Genomic DNA, 16,784 nt, shown 5'->3' on the forward strand with positions numbered 1-16,784 from the left:
GATAGGAGTCATTATTTCGATGTCCCTTAAGTCCCTTATTGGGATTCAGCTGTCGGTATTGAGACAGGCGGCATCGCGGCCGACGGTCTCATAACTATATCCCATTGTAACGGTAACAAACGTTTTAATGACAAAACTTACGGCAAAAATCGGTGTTCAATTTTAAATAAGAGACTAAGGGCCTGATTCAGAGCCGCTCGTAAGCGGCCGCTCGTTCGTTCCGAGCGATGTTTGCCCAACTGCGCATGCGTACGGATCATAATACGCATGCGCGAACCAGTCAGTGCGGCCAAAAATAGTTTGTTCGCTAAATAGCGAATGCCTGCTAATATGAGTGACAGGAGGAGGCATATGTGGGTGGTAACAGAGGAAGGTGCTTGAAAACGGGGAGTGGAGATCAGAACGCAGGCGTGCTTAAAGGTCAAAACGGGCGTTTTATGGGTGTGCATAATTAATACAGCAGTGTCACTGACCACGTCACTGGGTTATTTTATAGTCAGAACTGCTCGCAAATTTGTGGTAGGAAAAACCAACCACAAGAATAGCGAGCAGTTCATACGCTGGTCGATGTACTCGATGAATCTAATAAATAGCGGACATGACGTAGGATGCGAGCGGCCAGGGAGCGTAGTTATCCAAAAAACGACAGCAAGTTTTGTTCGCTCGTTCAGACATAGAGGCGTGAACAGACCGCAAAGAGCCAACGGTTCATTTGAATAGCCACCCCTTTTTTCTGAACGAACGACCGCAAATAGCGTCCGGCTCTGAATCAGGCCCTAAGGCCCTGATTCAGAGCCGGGCGCTGTGACAGAGCGCTCGCTCTGAATCAGGGCCATCCTTCTCTTTTTTTTAGAGCGGCCTCCTGGCCGCTCGCATAGCTGTGGGTGACCACCCACAGCTATAGCGAGCGGCCAAAAAGATGGTCGCGATGGTTAAGACCATTGCGACCATCGGGCTTGTGACGAGACCCTTGTGGTTGGGTCTCGTTGCCGCAAGCCCTGGAGTGCTCTATCAGAGCAGAGAGCACTCCCACTGACATCACTTGTGATGTCAGTGGGACCGGCCCCAGACGGTAGCCATTCCAATTGGAACGCCTCCGTCTGGGCAGCCACGTCCCCGGCACGCCCACCAAAGGGGGCGTGCTGTCACTCACCATCGACAGCATGCCCCCTTTGTAGTGAGACCCGGAGCGACGGCTTGGCCGTCGCTATCCGGGTCTTGCGCATGCGCAAGACGGAGCCGGCTCCCTCGTGCGCATGTGCAGCACAGACGGTGTAATGGTAGCATTACTGCCTCACAGCACTAAGGTCGTTGGTTCGATACCCACTACGGCCCTAACTGTGTGGAGTTTGTATATTCTCCCTGTGCTTGCGTGGGTTTCCCCCAGGTACTCCGGTTTCCTCCCACATTCCAAAAATATACTGGTAGGTTAATTGGCTCCTAACAAAATTACCCCTAGTGTGTATGTGTGCGCGCATGTGGTAGGGAATATAGATTGTAAGCTCAACAACTGGGGCAGGGACGGATGTGAATGGCCGAATGTTCTCTGTAAAGCGCTGCGGAATATGTGTGCGCTATACAAATAACTGGTAATAAATAATAAATAAATGCGCACTGGGCCAACATCGACCCGCTTGCGAGCGCTCAGCACTCGCGAGCGGGTCTGAATTAGGCCCTAAGACAATTTCAAATCCTTGCCAAAAATTTACACTGATACTACAGTACATACACTACTTTCTATTTTTGAAGTAGGGTTATTTAACATTTTTAAGAACAAGTATGTGCTCTAGGTATTTGCAGAAAATAAATATGATCTGTGTGAAGAGAATAGGATTGTGTATTGCATTTGTTCTAACTAATTTAAGGCATTAATTTGTATATGATGTATGGGAGGAGTAGTACGGTAAATTAGTATGTAACACATTGTCACTCAGCCTACTGAGCCTAAATTACTAAACACATAGTTAAAGGTATGCCGGCTTCAAGTTCCCAAGGGAATTATAGAGAAAAGTTCTATATCCATTACACCATCATTACGCGGTTTGCAAAAATTATGACTAAAACATTGACTAAAATTAGACTACAATGAAAACGGAGGTTCACTGACTAAGGGCCTGATTCAGAGCCGTTCGCTATTTGTGGTCGTTCGTTCAAAAACAAGGGGTGGCTATTCAAATGATCCGTTCGCAAATTGCAGTCTGTTCCCACCTCTAAGTCTGAACGAGCGAGCAAAACATACGCTCGTTTTTTTTATAAAAACGCCCCCTGGCCGCACGCACCATACGTCATGTCCGCTATTTATTAGATTAATCGAGTACATCGTACAGCGTATGAACTGCTCGCTATTCTTGTGGTTGGTGTTTTCAACCGCTATTTTGCGAGCAGTTCTGAGTTAAAAAAAACCAAGTGACGTGGTCAATGACGCTGCTGTATTAAATATGCACTCCCTTAAAACGCCCGTTTTGACCTTTAAGCACGCCTGCGTTCGGATCTCCACTCCCCGTTTTCAAGCACCTTCCCCTGTTACCACCCACATACGCCTCATTCTGTCACTCAAAATAGCAGGCCCTCGCTATATTGCGTACCAACGATTTTCGGCCGCACTGACTGGTTCGCGCATGCGTACTAAAAACCGTACGCATGCGCAGATGTGCGAACATCGCTCGGAACGAGCGTACTGCCGCTAGCGAGTGGCTCTGAATGAGGGCCTAAATCTTGACTAGAACAAAAAAAAAAAAAAAAGGACTAAAATGTGACTCTAAACTAACTACAATATGAAATAAAACTAAAGCTCCGTACACGTACACACGGAGTGATGTCTCCAATCAGACGATCTGATCATTGTCTGATCGTCGAGTATGTGCTGGATGTTCGATATCGAACATCCAGCACATGCGCCAACCCTCCTAATGACTATAACAACCCGCGACCAACGATCGCGGGTCCCTATAGTAACCAGACTAACCTGGTCAATATCGACCAGGTTGGCCTGCATGCACGGGCGATGGTCGATATTGATATCGACCATATGTGCCCGCGCATCGATCGTCGTTTGGAAGGGGCCCAAAAATGCACGATTTGAACGATATCGTTATCGTTCAAATCGTGCATTAAAATCTGGCCGTGTCTATGCACCATTAGGGCCGTATTCAATTAGCCGCAAGAAGTAGAGATCCGTGAAAAAGTATCGCGGATTGTGACTTTTCACCAGTTGGAAACTTATCTCCGTATTCAATTGCAAATAGTTTTTGCGTACACGGAAAGTCAATGCAATGTAATAGACTAAAAAGATTCACCTCTGAATAGCTGGAGAAAACAAAAAAGTGCACAATCGTTATTTTGGGGGGCAAACTCAGCACCCTTGGGACAGCCCCCCCAAAGGATAACTGCTTAAAAAAAAAAAAAAGTGAGGAACACCCCAAAACAGTACTTTGAATTTGGGGGGCGAAAAAGTACAAAGTAGGGGGACAAACATAAAAACTAGCGAAATAGACTTTTGGGGGTCTGCAAGTATGGGTGAGGGTGTTTTTTTGATTGCAGGTGCTTGCTTCAGGTGTGTTTCTTAAGTTTTTAAAAACTTAAATTTAGCGACTTTAAACCATGCTTGCACCCATTTTCATGTACCCCAAATTTGACAGGAGTACTTATTTTCACCAAGAAATACTGCTTAATGGTATTCTTTACCACTTGTGTAAATACGCTAATTAGACGTTGTTGACACAACTTAAGTACCCTATATAGCTTTATTAGGGATATTCGGGGGGCATCTACATTGGTCCCCAATGTTAGTGCATCTTTTTGGGGGTGTCAGGCTGATTTCCACAATTCTGACAGCACTTTTCGTCTGGTTCACAATCGCCGGGTTGTGTTTTTCGCGTCTGTTGGAATTGAATACGGGGGTGCACACGAAAAGTTTTCGCGGCCAAAACACACGATGTCGGCGAAAAGGCATGCAAAACTTTTACACGTACGCGAATCTATTTGAATACCGCCTTAAGACTAAAATTAAATTTAAATCCTTGTCAAAATGAGCACAGGAACACAGATGTATTTACCTATAATTGCAGTTGGTTTCAGAACATTGACTGCATCCAGAAAAGTTTTCACGGGGTGACCAGGAGGACGGTGCGCGAAAGACTCCTGGTTACCGTCTGCTACTTCTTCACGCCCCTGAAATATAAGTAATGAGATCACTTTTTGCCATTGCAGGAGTAAATGCCAGTGAGATCAACTGTACAATGTCAGCCAATAACGACGTAAATTAGGATTAAACAACGCTCCTTCCCATGATTTCCTCATCATCATTGTTATAAACAAAATAAGACATTGCAAAAGTTTTGTCTAAGCCCCTTTTGTCTAAGCCCTTTTGGGGTCAGCTGCCGACACAAATCCTCATGTGTCAAGTGAGACACAAGAGGCGAAGAATAACTATAAAACACTTTAAAATAATATCACTCATACAGTAATATAAAACACCCACCTTCTAGAACATCATTAATAGAAGACTAAATAGGTCCTGATTCAGCGACGTAATGCAGATATTTAGGCATATTGAGCGATTGTTAGCTTTTGCGCATGCGTGTAAACCGCACCAGTGCTCTCCCCATAAATTTTTTCCAGTCGGGTGGCATCAAAAAGTAGCCGGGTAGGGGCCTTCGCAATTATGCGCGCGCCGGGAAAAGGGGTATCTCCCTTACCAATCCAGCCTGACAGGTCTCAGCCTGCTCCCCCACTGGCTCTCAGTCAAAAGTGCCCATTATGCAGTGCCCCTGTATTTGTGCCCTTTATACAGTGCCCCCTGTAGTTTTCCCCTTTATGCATTGCCCCTGTAGTTTAGCTTTGCTGTTATGCAGTGCCCCCAGGCTGAAGTAGTGCCCCTATGTAGTGCCCCCAGACTGGCCCCTTATGCAGTACCCCCAGGTTTAAATAGCGTCCCTTATGCAGTGCCCCCAGGCTGGCCCCTTATGCAGTGCCACCAGGTTTAAATAGTGCCCCTTAGGCAGTGCCCCCAGACTGGTCCTGGCCCTGGTCCCAGCCCCGGTCCCAGCCACAGCCCTGAGTTACCTTTACTTGCTGGCCGCTCTGACTACCATTGCCTCGCGCTGACTGGATCTAACTAAATCCAGCAGGTGCGCGGGGCAGGCTCCTCACATCGCGGGTGACGTCATCCGCGCAGTGCATCACTGGGAACGTTGGCCTCTGAAGCGATCAGAGGTTTCTTTAGCCTCCGGTCACTTCAGAGGCCAGCGTTCCACAGCGGGGGTCGGTGGGGGAAAGTGCCGGGCGGTAGGCTGTTTCTGCCGGGCGATGCGCCCGCAGAAGACAGCCTGGGGAGAACACTATTGAATTGCGATTGCGCTCACACAGAGGATTCATTTGTAAAGCAAGTGACAGGTAGTCTGTATTTGGGGGAGGTAACAGGGGGGTTGACAGAAAAACGTAGGTGTGGCGACCCGCTGTGTCTGCGGCAGCTTAGACTTACACAGAAGGCTGATGGCCGCCTGATCTGCATTTGAGGTTTCCGGTTTTGTATGTGAGTGGCGGATGTGAGATGCTTTCAGTGGGCGTCTCTAAGCACTGGACAGTGAGTAATTAGCATATTTTCGCAATAGCAATCTGTGAGAAATGACAGGTGCGATGGCATTTGCGTCCATCTCTGAATCAGGCCCATTATTAGAACTGTGCCAACCCCTTTTGCTGACAAATAAGGGCTATGCATTTAAACACTTGGTAACCACTCCTAAAGAATACTTTGCTTGCCCTGCATTCCCAGTCTCTGACCCGCATTCCCAGTCCCTGCCCACTCTGCTTGCCCTGCATTCCCAGTCTCTGACCCGCATTCCCAGTCCCTGCCCACTCTGCTTGCCCTGCATTCCCAGTCCCTGCCCACTGTGCTTGCCCTGCATTCCCCGTCCCTGCCCACTTTACTTGCCCTGCATCCCCAGTCTCTGTTGTCTTCTCTTATTTTGGATTACCACATTCTATAGTACAATAATAAGAGTTATGGTATAACATAGCTTAGTTAACTGTTTTTCTTCGAGGTCCATAGGACTACCTTGGGGGTATGTAGTTGGAGTAATCCATTGCACCAAACAGCTACAGCTTTCAAGCTCCGAGCATGCATAGGGCCTCCTCCCTATATACCCTGACCCCAGCCATTCAGTTTGTAAACAAGCCTAACAGCAAGAGAGAAAGTGGAGAAGAAAGTACAATGTACACAAGAAACACTCTCAAAACATGGAGGGAATCAGTGATACAAAAGAAAAGGAACAGATCCCAACTGAGGCCGGGTGAGTCAGGGTGGGTGCCCTGTGGACCCTATGGACCTCGAAGAAAACAAGTTAATTAAGGTTTGTAATATCATAACTCTTATTTTCTTCTTCAGGGTCCATAGGGTCCACAGGATCTACCTTGGAGACGTCGTAAAGCAGTTCCCTTAAGGGTGGAGACGCTCCTGAGCAGAGAGAAGAATCTGCCACCCAAAAGGAAGCATCCTGGGAGGCAAAAGTATCAAATGCACAGAATTTGATAAAGGTATAGACGGAAAACCAAGTGGCAGCCTTGCACAGCTGTTTAGCCGAGGTACCATGTCTAGCCACCCGCAATGGTCCCACAGACATTGTAGAATGTGTTATCATTTTGTTTGGGACAGGGAGATCAGTCTGTGTATAGACCTGAGAAATAGTCATACTCAGCCAGCGAGCCAAAGTGTGTTTGTTAGCTGGCCGGCATCATTTGTGAAACCCATATAACACAAAGAGTGCATTCCTGATGGAGTTGGTATGATCCACGTAGATATACAGGGCTCGAACCACATCCAGGGAAGCTTCACCCTTAGAAAGGTCTGAAGACTGAAAAGCCGGGACTACAATTTCCTCATTCATATGCAAACGGGATACCACCTTTGGAAGGTAACCCGCCCTAGTACGGAGGACAGCTCTATTTTGATGACAAATTTAAATATAGGGAGCAACATGAAAGTGCTGCCAAGTCAGAAACTCTACGAACTGAGGAAGTAGCGAGGAGAAAAAGTTTCTTCGTTGTCAACCATCTTAAATCCAACTTATCCAAGGGTTCAAAGGGGGGAGTCTGCAGTGCCCTGAGAACTAAAGATAAATCCCATGGTGCCACCAGAGGGACAATCGGAGGTTGCAAACAAAAATGTTCTATCATCAGGCAGGGGAGCAATTCTGCGCTGGACAATGCAGATACCTGAACTCTCAAGGTAACCAGGCGACGACCTAAGTCCAATCCAGCCTGAAGAAAACCAAGCACGCGTGAGACCTTGAAAACCTTAGGGTCATATTTTCTATGGGAACACCAAAGAATAAATGATGACCAAATCCTGTGATACAGTCAGGTGCATAAATATTGGGACATTGACAGAATTTTCATATTTTGGCCTCTATTCACCACCACAATGGCTTTGAAATGAAACAAACAAGATGTGCTTTAACTGCAGACTTTCAGATTTAATTTGAGGGTAATTACATCCAAATCAGGTGAACGGTGTAGGAATTACAATAGTTTCTATATGTGCCTCCCACTTTTTAAGGGGCCAAAAGTAATGGGACAAACTAAACAATCCTAAATCTAACTTTCACTTTTTAATACAGGTACTTTGTTGCAAATCCTTTGCAGGCAATTACAGCCTGAAGTCTGGAACGCATAGACATCACCAGACGCTGGGTTTCATCCCTGGTGATGCTCTGCCAGGCCTCTACTGCAAATGTCTTCAGTTCCTGCTTGTTCTTGGGGCATTTTCCCTTAAGTTTTGTCTTCCTCAAGTGAAATGCATGCTCAATCGTATTCAGGTCAGAGGATTGACTTGGCCATTGCATAACATTCCACTTTTTAGCCTTAAAAAAACTCTTTGGTTGCTTTTGCAGTATGCTTCGGGTCATTGTCCATCTGCACTGTGAAGCGCTGTCCAATGTGTTCTGAAGCATTTGACTGAATATAAGCATATAATATTGCCTGAAACACTTCAGAATTCATTCTGCTGCTTTTGTCAGCAGTCACATCATCAATAAATACAAGGGAACCAGTTCCATTGGCAGCCATACATGCCCACACCATGACACTACCACCACCATGCTTCACTGATGAGGTGGTATGTTTTGGATCATGAGCAGTTCCTTTCCTTCTCTTCTCTTCCCATCACTCTGGTACAAGTTGATCTTTGTCTCATCTGTCAATAGGATGTTGTTCCAGAACTGTAATGGCTTTTTTAGATGTTGTTTGGCAAATTCTAACCTGGTCTTCCTGTTTTTGTGGCTCACCAATGGTTTACATCTTGTGGTGAACCCTCTATATTCACTCTTGTGAAGTCTTCTCTTGATTGTTGACTTTGACACATATACACCTACCTCCTGGAGAGTGTTCTTGATTTGACCAACTGTTGTGAAGGGGTTTTTCTTCACCAGGGAAATAATTCTTCTGTCATCCACCACAGTTGTTTTCCGTGGACTTCCTGGTCTTTTGGTGTTGCTGAGCTCTCCGGTGCGTTCTTTCTTTTTAAGAATGTTCCAAATAGTTGATTTAGCCACACCTAATGTTTTTACTATCTCTCTGATGGGTTTGTTTTGATTTTTCAGCCTAATGATGGCTTGCTTCACTGATAGTGACAGCTCTTTGGATCTCATATTGAGAGTCGACAGCAACCGATTCCAAATGCAAATGTCACACCTAGAATCAACTCCAGACCTTTTACCTGCTTACCGTATATACTCGAGTATAAATCGACCCAATATAAGCCGAGGTACCTAATTTTACCACAAAAAACTGGGAAAACTTATTGACTTGAGTATAAGCCTAGGGTGGGAAATGTAGCAGCTACTGGTAGTAATCCCTCCCCTGGTACTGCCCCCAGTAGTAATATTCCTCCTCTGGTAGTGCCCCCAGTAGTAATACCCCCCCTGGTAGTGCCCACAGTAGCAATACCCCCCCTGGTAGTGCCTTCAGTAGCAATATCCCCCCCTGGTAGTGCCCCCAGTATTAATCCCCCCTGGTACTGCCCCAGTAGTAATCCCCCCCCCTGGTACTGCCCCCAGTAGTAATATTCCCCCTCTGGTAGTGCCCCCAGTAGTAATACCCCCCCCTGGTAGTGCCCCCAGTAGTAGCCCCCCCAGTAGTGAGAGATGTAATTAAAAAAAAAAAAAACACTTATCTGAAACCCCACTCCTGGTCCCGACGCTGCTACTGGCTCCTCCGGCCACTTTGCATTATGGGAGAGACGTCGTCATGACGTCCCATTACCTACTGCGGGAGCCGGAAGATGGCTCCCGCAGTGGGAGCAGCAGCAGCCGATGAGAGTCTGACAGACTCTCATCGGCTGCTGATTACAACAAACACACAGCTGCCCGCTCCGGCGGCTGTGTGTTTGGCAGTGTGTAGTGCTGACCGAACTCCGTCTGGTCAGCACTACACACTCGGTGCAGCTGTGTCACAGACACCGCGGCCCGTATGGTACGCTAATCAGCTGCGTACCATGCGGGCATGACTCGAGTATAAGCCGAGGGGGGGCTATTTCAGCACAAAAAATGTGCTGAAAAACTCGGCTTATACTAGAGTATATACGGTAATTGATAATGAAATAACGAGGGAATAGCCCACACCTGTCCATGAAATAGCTTTTGAGTTGATAGTCCCATTACTTTTGGCCCCTTAAAAAGTGAGAGGCACATATAGAAACCGTTGTAATTCCTACACCGTTCACCTGATTTGGATGTAATTACCCTCAAATTAAATCTGAAAGTCTGCAGTTAAAGCACATCTTGTTTGTTTCATTTCAAAGCCATTGTGGTGGTGAATAGAGGCCAAAATATGAAAATTCTGTCAATGTCCCAATAGTTATGTACCTGACTGTAGATGCGGGCAAAAGCAGGCTTCCTTGCCCTTAGCATAGTCTGAATCACAGAAGAAGAGAAACCCTTCGCCCTTAAGATGGAAGCCTCAAGAACCACGCCATCAAAGCCAGCCGAGGTAAAATCCGGATATAGGCAGAGACCCTGCACTAGCAAATCCGGTCTTAGAGGCAGTGGAAGTGGACTGTCTATGGATAGACATGTCAGATCTGTGAACAAATGTCTCCTGGGCCAGGCAGAAGCTATTAGTATTATCCTGCCGCCTTCCTGCTTGAACTTTCTGACAACCCTTGGGAGGAGGGAGATTGGAAACACTTCACCGCCAGAGCGTCCACGAAGGCGGCTGAGGGGTCCCATGTTCTGGACCCATACCTGGGGACCTTGTAGTTGTGATGTGACGCCATGAGGTCTACGTCCGGTAATCCCCACCTGTCCACCAGGAGTTGAAAGACGTCTGGATGAAGAGCCCTTTCTCCGGCGTGTATGTCCTGACGACTCAAAGTCTGCTTCCAAGTTGAGGACTCCTGGGATGAATATTGCAGAGATTGCTGGAAGATGGCATTCTGCCCACAGCAGATGGCTGCCGGACTTCGTGTGCCTCCATGATGGTTGATATAGGCCACTGCAGTTGCGTTGTCAGACTGAATCTGGACAGGCCTGCCGTGAAGGAGGTCCTGTGCTAGAATGAGTGCTCTGTGCACTGCACGAAGCTCCAAAACATGTATCTGTAGGTGACTTTCCTGGACCGTCCACCTTCCCTGAAAGGTGCGATGACCTGTCACCGCTCCCCATCTTCGCAGACTTGCATCCGTGATGAGGAGTACCCAATCTGGGACCCATAATGGGTAACCCTTGTCTAGAGGAGTCTGCAGCCACCAAGCGAGGGAGAGCCGAACCTCTGGCGAGGTGCGGATCATCAGACTTTATCCAATGATACTGATCATCCCAATGAGGCAGTATACATAACTGCAGAGACCTGGAGTGGAACTGGGCATAAGCCACCATGTCGAATGTGGACACCATGGAGCCCAGCACCTGCATTGACACTTCTTGCTTGCAAAGTAGACTGCGCACCCAAGATTTTAGTGCCGCAATCTTGTCGTCTGGTAGAAGAATCCTCTGCCCCAGAGAGTCCAGCAGCACCCCTAAGTGCACCATCTGCTAAGTTGGAGAAAGAGAAGACTTTTTCCAGCTGATTATCCAGCCGTGCTCTTGTAAGCAGACAATGGTAATCTGGAGATGACATTATAACATCTCCTGAGATTGCGCCAATATCAGGAGGTCGTTCAAATATGGCAGTATCCTGACTCCTTGTTGACTGAGATGAGCCGTCATGACTGCCATTATCTTAGACCGAAGGGTAGAGTCTGAAATTGGTAATGTTGCTGATCTGCCGCCAATCTCAGAAACCCTTGGCGAGATCGTGCAATCAGAACATGCAGATACGCATCCTGTATGTCCAAGGAGATCATGAAATCTCCAGGCTGCATTGCCATCATAATTGACCGTAGCGTTTCCATACAGAACTTGGGCACATGGATGAATCTGATGAGAGACTTCAGATTCAAGATAGGGCGATGTGACCCATTTGGTTTCTGAATCAAAAACAAATTTGAATAATGACCACTTCCCTGTTGAGTTGCAGGAACGGGTATTATGACTCCTGACCTCAGGAGGGCCCCAATAGCCTCCTGGAAGGCCAAATTCCTGACCGGGTCTAAAGGAAGGGTTGTATCAACAAACCTCTGAGGGGGATGCCCCAGGAACGTGATGGCGTAACCATGGGAAACCACCTCTCGAACCCAGGCATCCTTAGTTGTCTGATGCCAGGCATGAGAAAACTGTAGAAGTCGGCCTCCAACCCAGAGACCCCCCCAGAGGGAGGCCCGCCCCATCAGGCAGTGGGCTTACCATTTGGCTTGGAAGCAGGATGCCTGGTTGACCAGGATTTCCTGGTCTGCGGTTTCCTGTGTGAATTATCCTGTTTAGAGGAATACTGCCTCTTTGCCCTACTCTGTGGGCGAAAGGACCGAGCTGACGACTGCCTATATTTAGGGGTAGTCGTAGATGGGAACCACGCAGATTTAGATGTTGCCAGTGAAGACACTATGTCATCCAGCACCTTCAAACAGTACCTTCCCAACAAAAGGCAAAGACTCCAGGGCCTCCCTGCATCTGCCTTCCAGGTTTTTAGCCAAAAGGGTTCTTCGAGCAGCAACCGAATTTGCCGATACAATAGAAGCCAAGACACCTGCATCAATAACCGCTTCTTCCGTATACATAGCTGCTTCTCGCATCTGACAGACAGAGATAAGATAGCTGTTCTCTGGTAGCATCAGGCATACTATCTTCCAGAGATGTTGTTCATTCTTCCATAGCTTTGGATACTGTCATAGCTGGTCTGCTAATCGCTCCAGATACTGAAAACACTTTATTAAATAGTTATCACGTTTTCTATCTGTAACCTCTTTTATTGAGGATGCTGCAGGAATGGTTAATGTAGAGCTCTTGATCAATCTAGTTACATGAGCATCTACCGATAGAGGAACATCCCATTTGTTACACTCACCAAGTGCAAATGGGTATCGAGAGGTTAAATTCCTTGTAGCAAGGAAATGCTTATTTGGAGTACACCAAACAGACATGAGATTGCGTCAGTTGCTCAGACTGATGGAAATAATCTTTAGCCACCTTCGGACGCCTAAAGACCAGAGTCTTAGATTTCGGCGGAACCTCCTCTTCCTCTATACTGAGGACAGATCTAACCGCTCTCACCAGAGAGGGGACATCCACAGAGGATTGATGGTCTTCCTCCACTGGTCTATTCGCCTGCACCACTTGCTCAGGGGCTATAGACGGCAGCATACTCTGACTAGAGTGAGCAGAAGAATCAAACTAACAGGGATTTATGGGGGACATATACATAGAAGGATGCAGGAGGCAGTTCCGTGGCAGGAGCACGCGAAGCTGCGGTCTTGTCCACTAAATGTGACAAAACCGGAGACCAAGAGGCCACCCAGGGTGGTTCTTGTGCTGGTGCAGGTGTACAAGATAGAAAAATATGAGATATGGTAAGAACTTACCCTTGTTATCTCTATTTCTACGAAGTCCATAGGGTTCCACAGGATACCTTGGGGTATAGGCGATGGCGGCAGACATCCAGGCACCACAGAGTTAAATTTTCAGCCTCCCAGGATGCACTGGGGTCCCTCTCCTATACCCCGCCCCCGAGCCTCAGGCCACTCAGTTTCGTAACAAGCCATAGGCCGGAGCAGGAGCAAAAAAGAGAGAGAGAAGACAGTCTGGAACACACAAGAATCACATTCTCACCAGAAGGAGACGGAGAAACCGGTGACCAGATCAAAGCCCATCTGCAGTACAGGTGCGACAGGGCGGGAGTCCTGTGGAACCCTATGGACTTCATAGAAATAGAGATAACAAGGGTAAGTTCTTACCATATCTCATATTTTCTACTTCAGGGTCCATAGGGTATCCACAGGATACCTTGGGGATGTCCCAAAGCAGTATCCTTTAAGGGTGGGGACGCTCCTGTGCTGTAAGGAGAATCCGCCGCCGAAAGGAAGCATCCTGAGAGGCGAAGGTATCAAAAGCATAATACCTTACCAAAAATATGGACAGATGACCACGTGGCTGCCAATCACCGCTGAAGCGCCACGTCGAGCTGTCCACGAAGGACCCACAGACCTAGTGGAAGAGCTTTAATAGAGGATGGAACAGGAAGACCTGTGAATCCATCCTGCCAAAGCTAGCGTAGTGGCAGGCCAACCCTTTTTATGGAAACCAGAAAGGACAAAACCGAGAGTCTGATTTCCTAAATGGACTGGTACGGTAAACTTAAATTCTTAGCGCCCGTACCACAGCCAAATAGGCCTCACCAGCAGACAGGACTGGGGAAGTAAAGGCAAGCACTGCCCTGTTCCTAGGAAAGATGAGAAAAAGGGAGGTCTACATGACCGAGCCTCCCCTTCTGAGATCCTACTGGCCAAATTAAGAGCCAGAAGGAATACAGTCCTAGCCGTAAGCCATTTGAAATCCACTGAGCCCAGTGGATCAAATGGCGGTCCTCAGAGAGCCCTAAGGACCACAGCCAAATCCCAAGGAGCCACAGGTGAAACAAAGGGATGCTGAATATAACGTACACCCTGCACAAAGGTGCGGACATCAGGAAGAGTAGCAATCCTACACTGAAACCATACTAACAGGGCAGAAACCTGCACCTTGAGGTAAGCAAGGCGAAGACCGTTATCTAAGCCCACCTGTAGGAAAGCCAACCTCTGGATATCCGGAATACCAGAGGAGCCTAGCCTCTAGGGTGAAACCTGAAAGAAAGTATACCATACCTAATGGTAAATTCTTGCAGATAAAAACTTCCGAGCTCTTAGCATGGACAGAGCCCCTGTTAACTATAGAGCTGGAAAAACTCCTAGACCTTAAGAGGGCAGTCTCCACCGCCACACCGTCAAGGACAGACAACCCAGGTCTGGGTATCAGCCATGATCCTGAGACAACAGGTCCGGGCGTAGAGGCAACAGCTTCGGAGTGTTAACTGAGAGGCTCCGAAGATCTGAGTAATAGTGCCATCTGGCCTATGCTGGAGCTATCAGCAGGAGCGTGCCTCCTTCTTGCTATTACTGGAGGAAGAAGGGATAATGGAGGGACGAGGTACACAACTTGGAAGGTCCACTGGACCTACCTACGTCTATCAGAAGAGTCTCATCTCTGAAAGGCTCCACTTGTTCACCAGAAGATTGAACACCTCCTGATAAAGAGGACATTTCCCTGAATGCACGTCTTGACGGCTGAGAAAGCCTGCTTTCCATCTGAGGATTCCTGAATGAACACTGCCGATGACGGCAGGGATATAGCCTTCCACCCAAGCCAGAATTCGGGACACCACTGTTAGTGTCGCCTGACTTCGGGAACCTCCTAGGTGGTTTACATAAGCCATCATGATGGCGTTGTCAGACTGTACCTGCACGGTATTTCCGTGGAGGACCTGTCCTGCATGCTGGAGAACCCTGAATACTGCTCAGAGTTCTCAGATGTTTATGGGAAGCGCAAAAACTACTGGTATCCACCTGCCCTGGAACAAGTGTGGACCCGTCATGCTTCCCAGCCACGGATACTGGCGTCCGTCGTCAGAAGGACCCTGTCCGCAATCCCAAAGGGGGTGCCCCTTGTTTAGGTGAGCTTTCTGCAGCCACCAGGCCAGAGAGAGACAAACCTCCGGGGAAAGCCTATTGACTTTATCCTATGGGGCAACCCATCCCATCCGGAGAGGATCAAGTTCTTTAGAGTGAAGCTGGGTACTCTCCACCATGTCGAACAGCGACATCCTGGAACCCAGGAACCACATTGCCAAGTGAATAGACACTCGGCGACTCTGCAGGCAACTGCGTACCTTTGCCTGTAATGCAGAGATCTTTTCCTCAATCACAAAGATCCTCAGAGAGGACCATTTCCAGTTTATCAGTCAGCCCTAACGTAGCAACACAGATATTGTCCGTTGCATATGGCACTGAAATATCTCTGGAGACCGTGGTAACAACAGGAGGTCACTCGGATAGGGTAACAAGCGGACCCCCTGCATCCGCAGGTGGGCTGCCATAACTACCATGACCCTGGTAAACCGTGAGGCGCGGAGGCCAGACCAAGGGGCAATGCCAGAAACTGGAAATGCTTATCGACCACTGCAAACCTGAGGAAAACACTGGTGTGCTAAGAAAAGAGGGATATTCAGGTAGTCACCCTGAATATATCCAACGACACCACAAAATTCCCAGGCTCCATTGAATGATGGAATGCAGGGTCCCCCTCCCGAACCGAAGAACCCTTTAGAATTTGTTGAAGGATTCGAGGTTGAGAATGTCCTGGTAAGACCCCTTGGGTGTCTGTACCAGAAAGAGGATGGAGTAATACCTCGTTCCCCTTTGGGGCAACGGAATAGGTACTATAACTCCTGCCTGGAGCATAGAGTGTAACACCCTCAAAAATTACAGGGCCTTGTCCTGAATTGACAGAAGACCTGTAACGAAAAACCTTCTGGGAGGCTTTTACCGGGAGGAAAGGACATACCTTCAAGAAAATACTTCTCTTACCCCAGTGTCCGTGGTGGTCAGACACCAGCACTGGGCGAACTGGAGAAGCCGGCTTCCAACTCTGGGGACTCCCGAGAGGAGGCCCGTCCCGTGAGGCTGAAGGCTTATAGTCCAACTTGAGAGTAGGACGTCTTGTACTCCAAGCCTGTTCTTATGGCTGAGCAGATTTCCTGGCTACTGACTGTCTTGGAAAGCTGTATTTTAGACTTACCCTGGCCTCACAGGGCCGAAAAGACAAAGTCCCAGACCCTGATGGGACTGTAGCTGATGGCAGACACGCAGACGTAGCTGCTGCCTGCAGGGCCACAATTGCGTCCAGACGAGGGCCAAACAGGACTTGTCCCGTAAAAGGCAAAGCATTCCAAATGGAATCTGCGTCCGCTTTCCAAGAGCGCAACCACAGGGAGCGGCAAGCCGCTACTGCTGCCGAGGAGATTCTGGAAAGGAGTAGGCTATATGTAAGACCGTCTCATTATGAACGTGGCAAAGTCTCTGAGAATTTGCCACTATCCACCTGCTCTGCTGGAGAGTCAGTGTGCAGAGATCCAGTTACCTACTCAGTGTTCCATGGCTCTGGCCCCCCAGCACACGGCCATAGCCGGCCTGGAAGCCCCTCCAGCAAGGGAATATTGGATTTTAGATATATTTGCACCTTGCAATCTGGAACCTCCTTCAAAGAGGACCTGGAGGGCATGGGCAACGTAGCACTCCTCACTAGGCGTGTAACATGAGAATCTACCCGTAAAGGTAACTCCCATTTGGAAATGTAATTATCTGCAAAAGGGGTATGCAAAAGGTC

General features: G+C 48.0%; 1 protein-coding gene across 2 annotated transcripts in view; it reads right to left on the reverse strand.

Annotated features, from left to right (window-relative positions):
• Positions 1-16,784, reverse strand: part of ME2 (malic enzyme 2) — an 89,091-nt gene that overhangs the window by 37,345 nt on the left and 34,962 nt on the right. For both annotated transcript variants that reach the window (XM_088464681.1, XM_088464682.1), the window contains exon 11: positions 4,056-4,170. In XM_088464681.1, the coding sequence (XP_088320807.1) occupies positions 4,056-4,170 (115 nt within the window). The remainder of the gene's footprint in view (positions 1-4,055; positions 4,171-16,784) is intronic.

Source organism: Taudactylus pleione, unplaced genomic scaffold, assembly GCF_031769625.1.
Source record: "Taudactylus pleione unplaced genomic scaffold, aTauple2 ptg001750l, whole genome shotgun sequence".
NCBI lineage: Eukaryota > Metazoa > Chordata > Amphibia > Anura > Myobatrachidae > Taudactylus > Taudactylus pleione.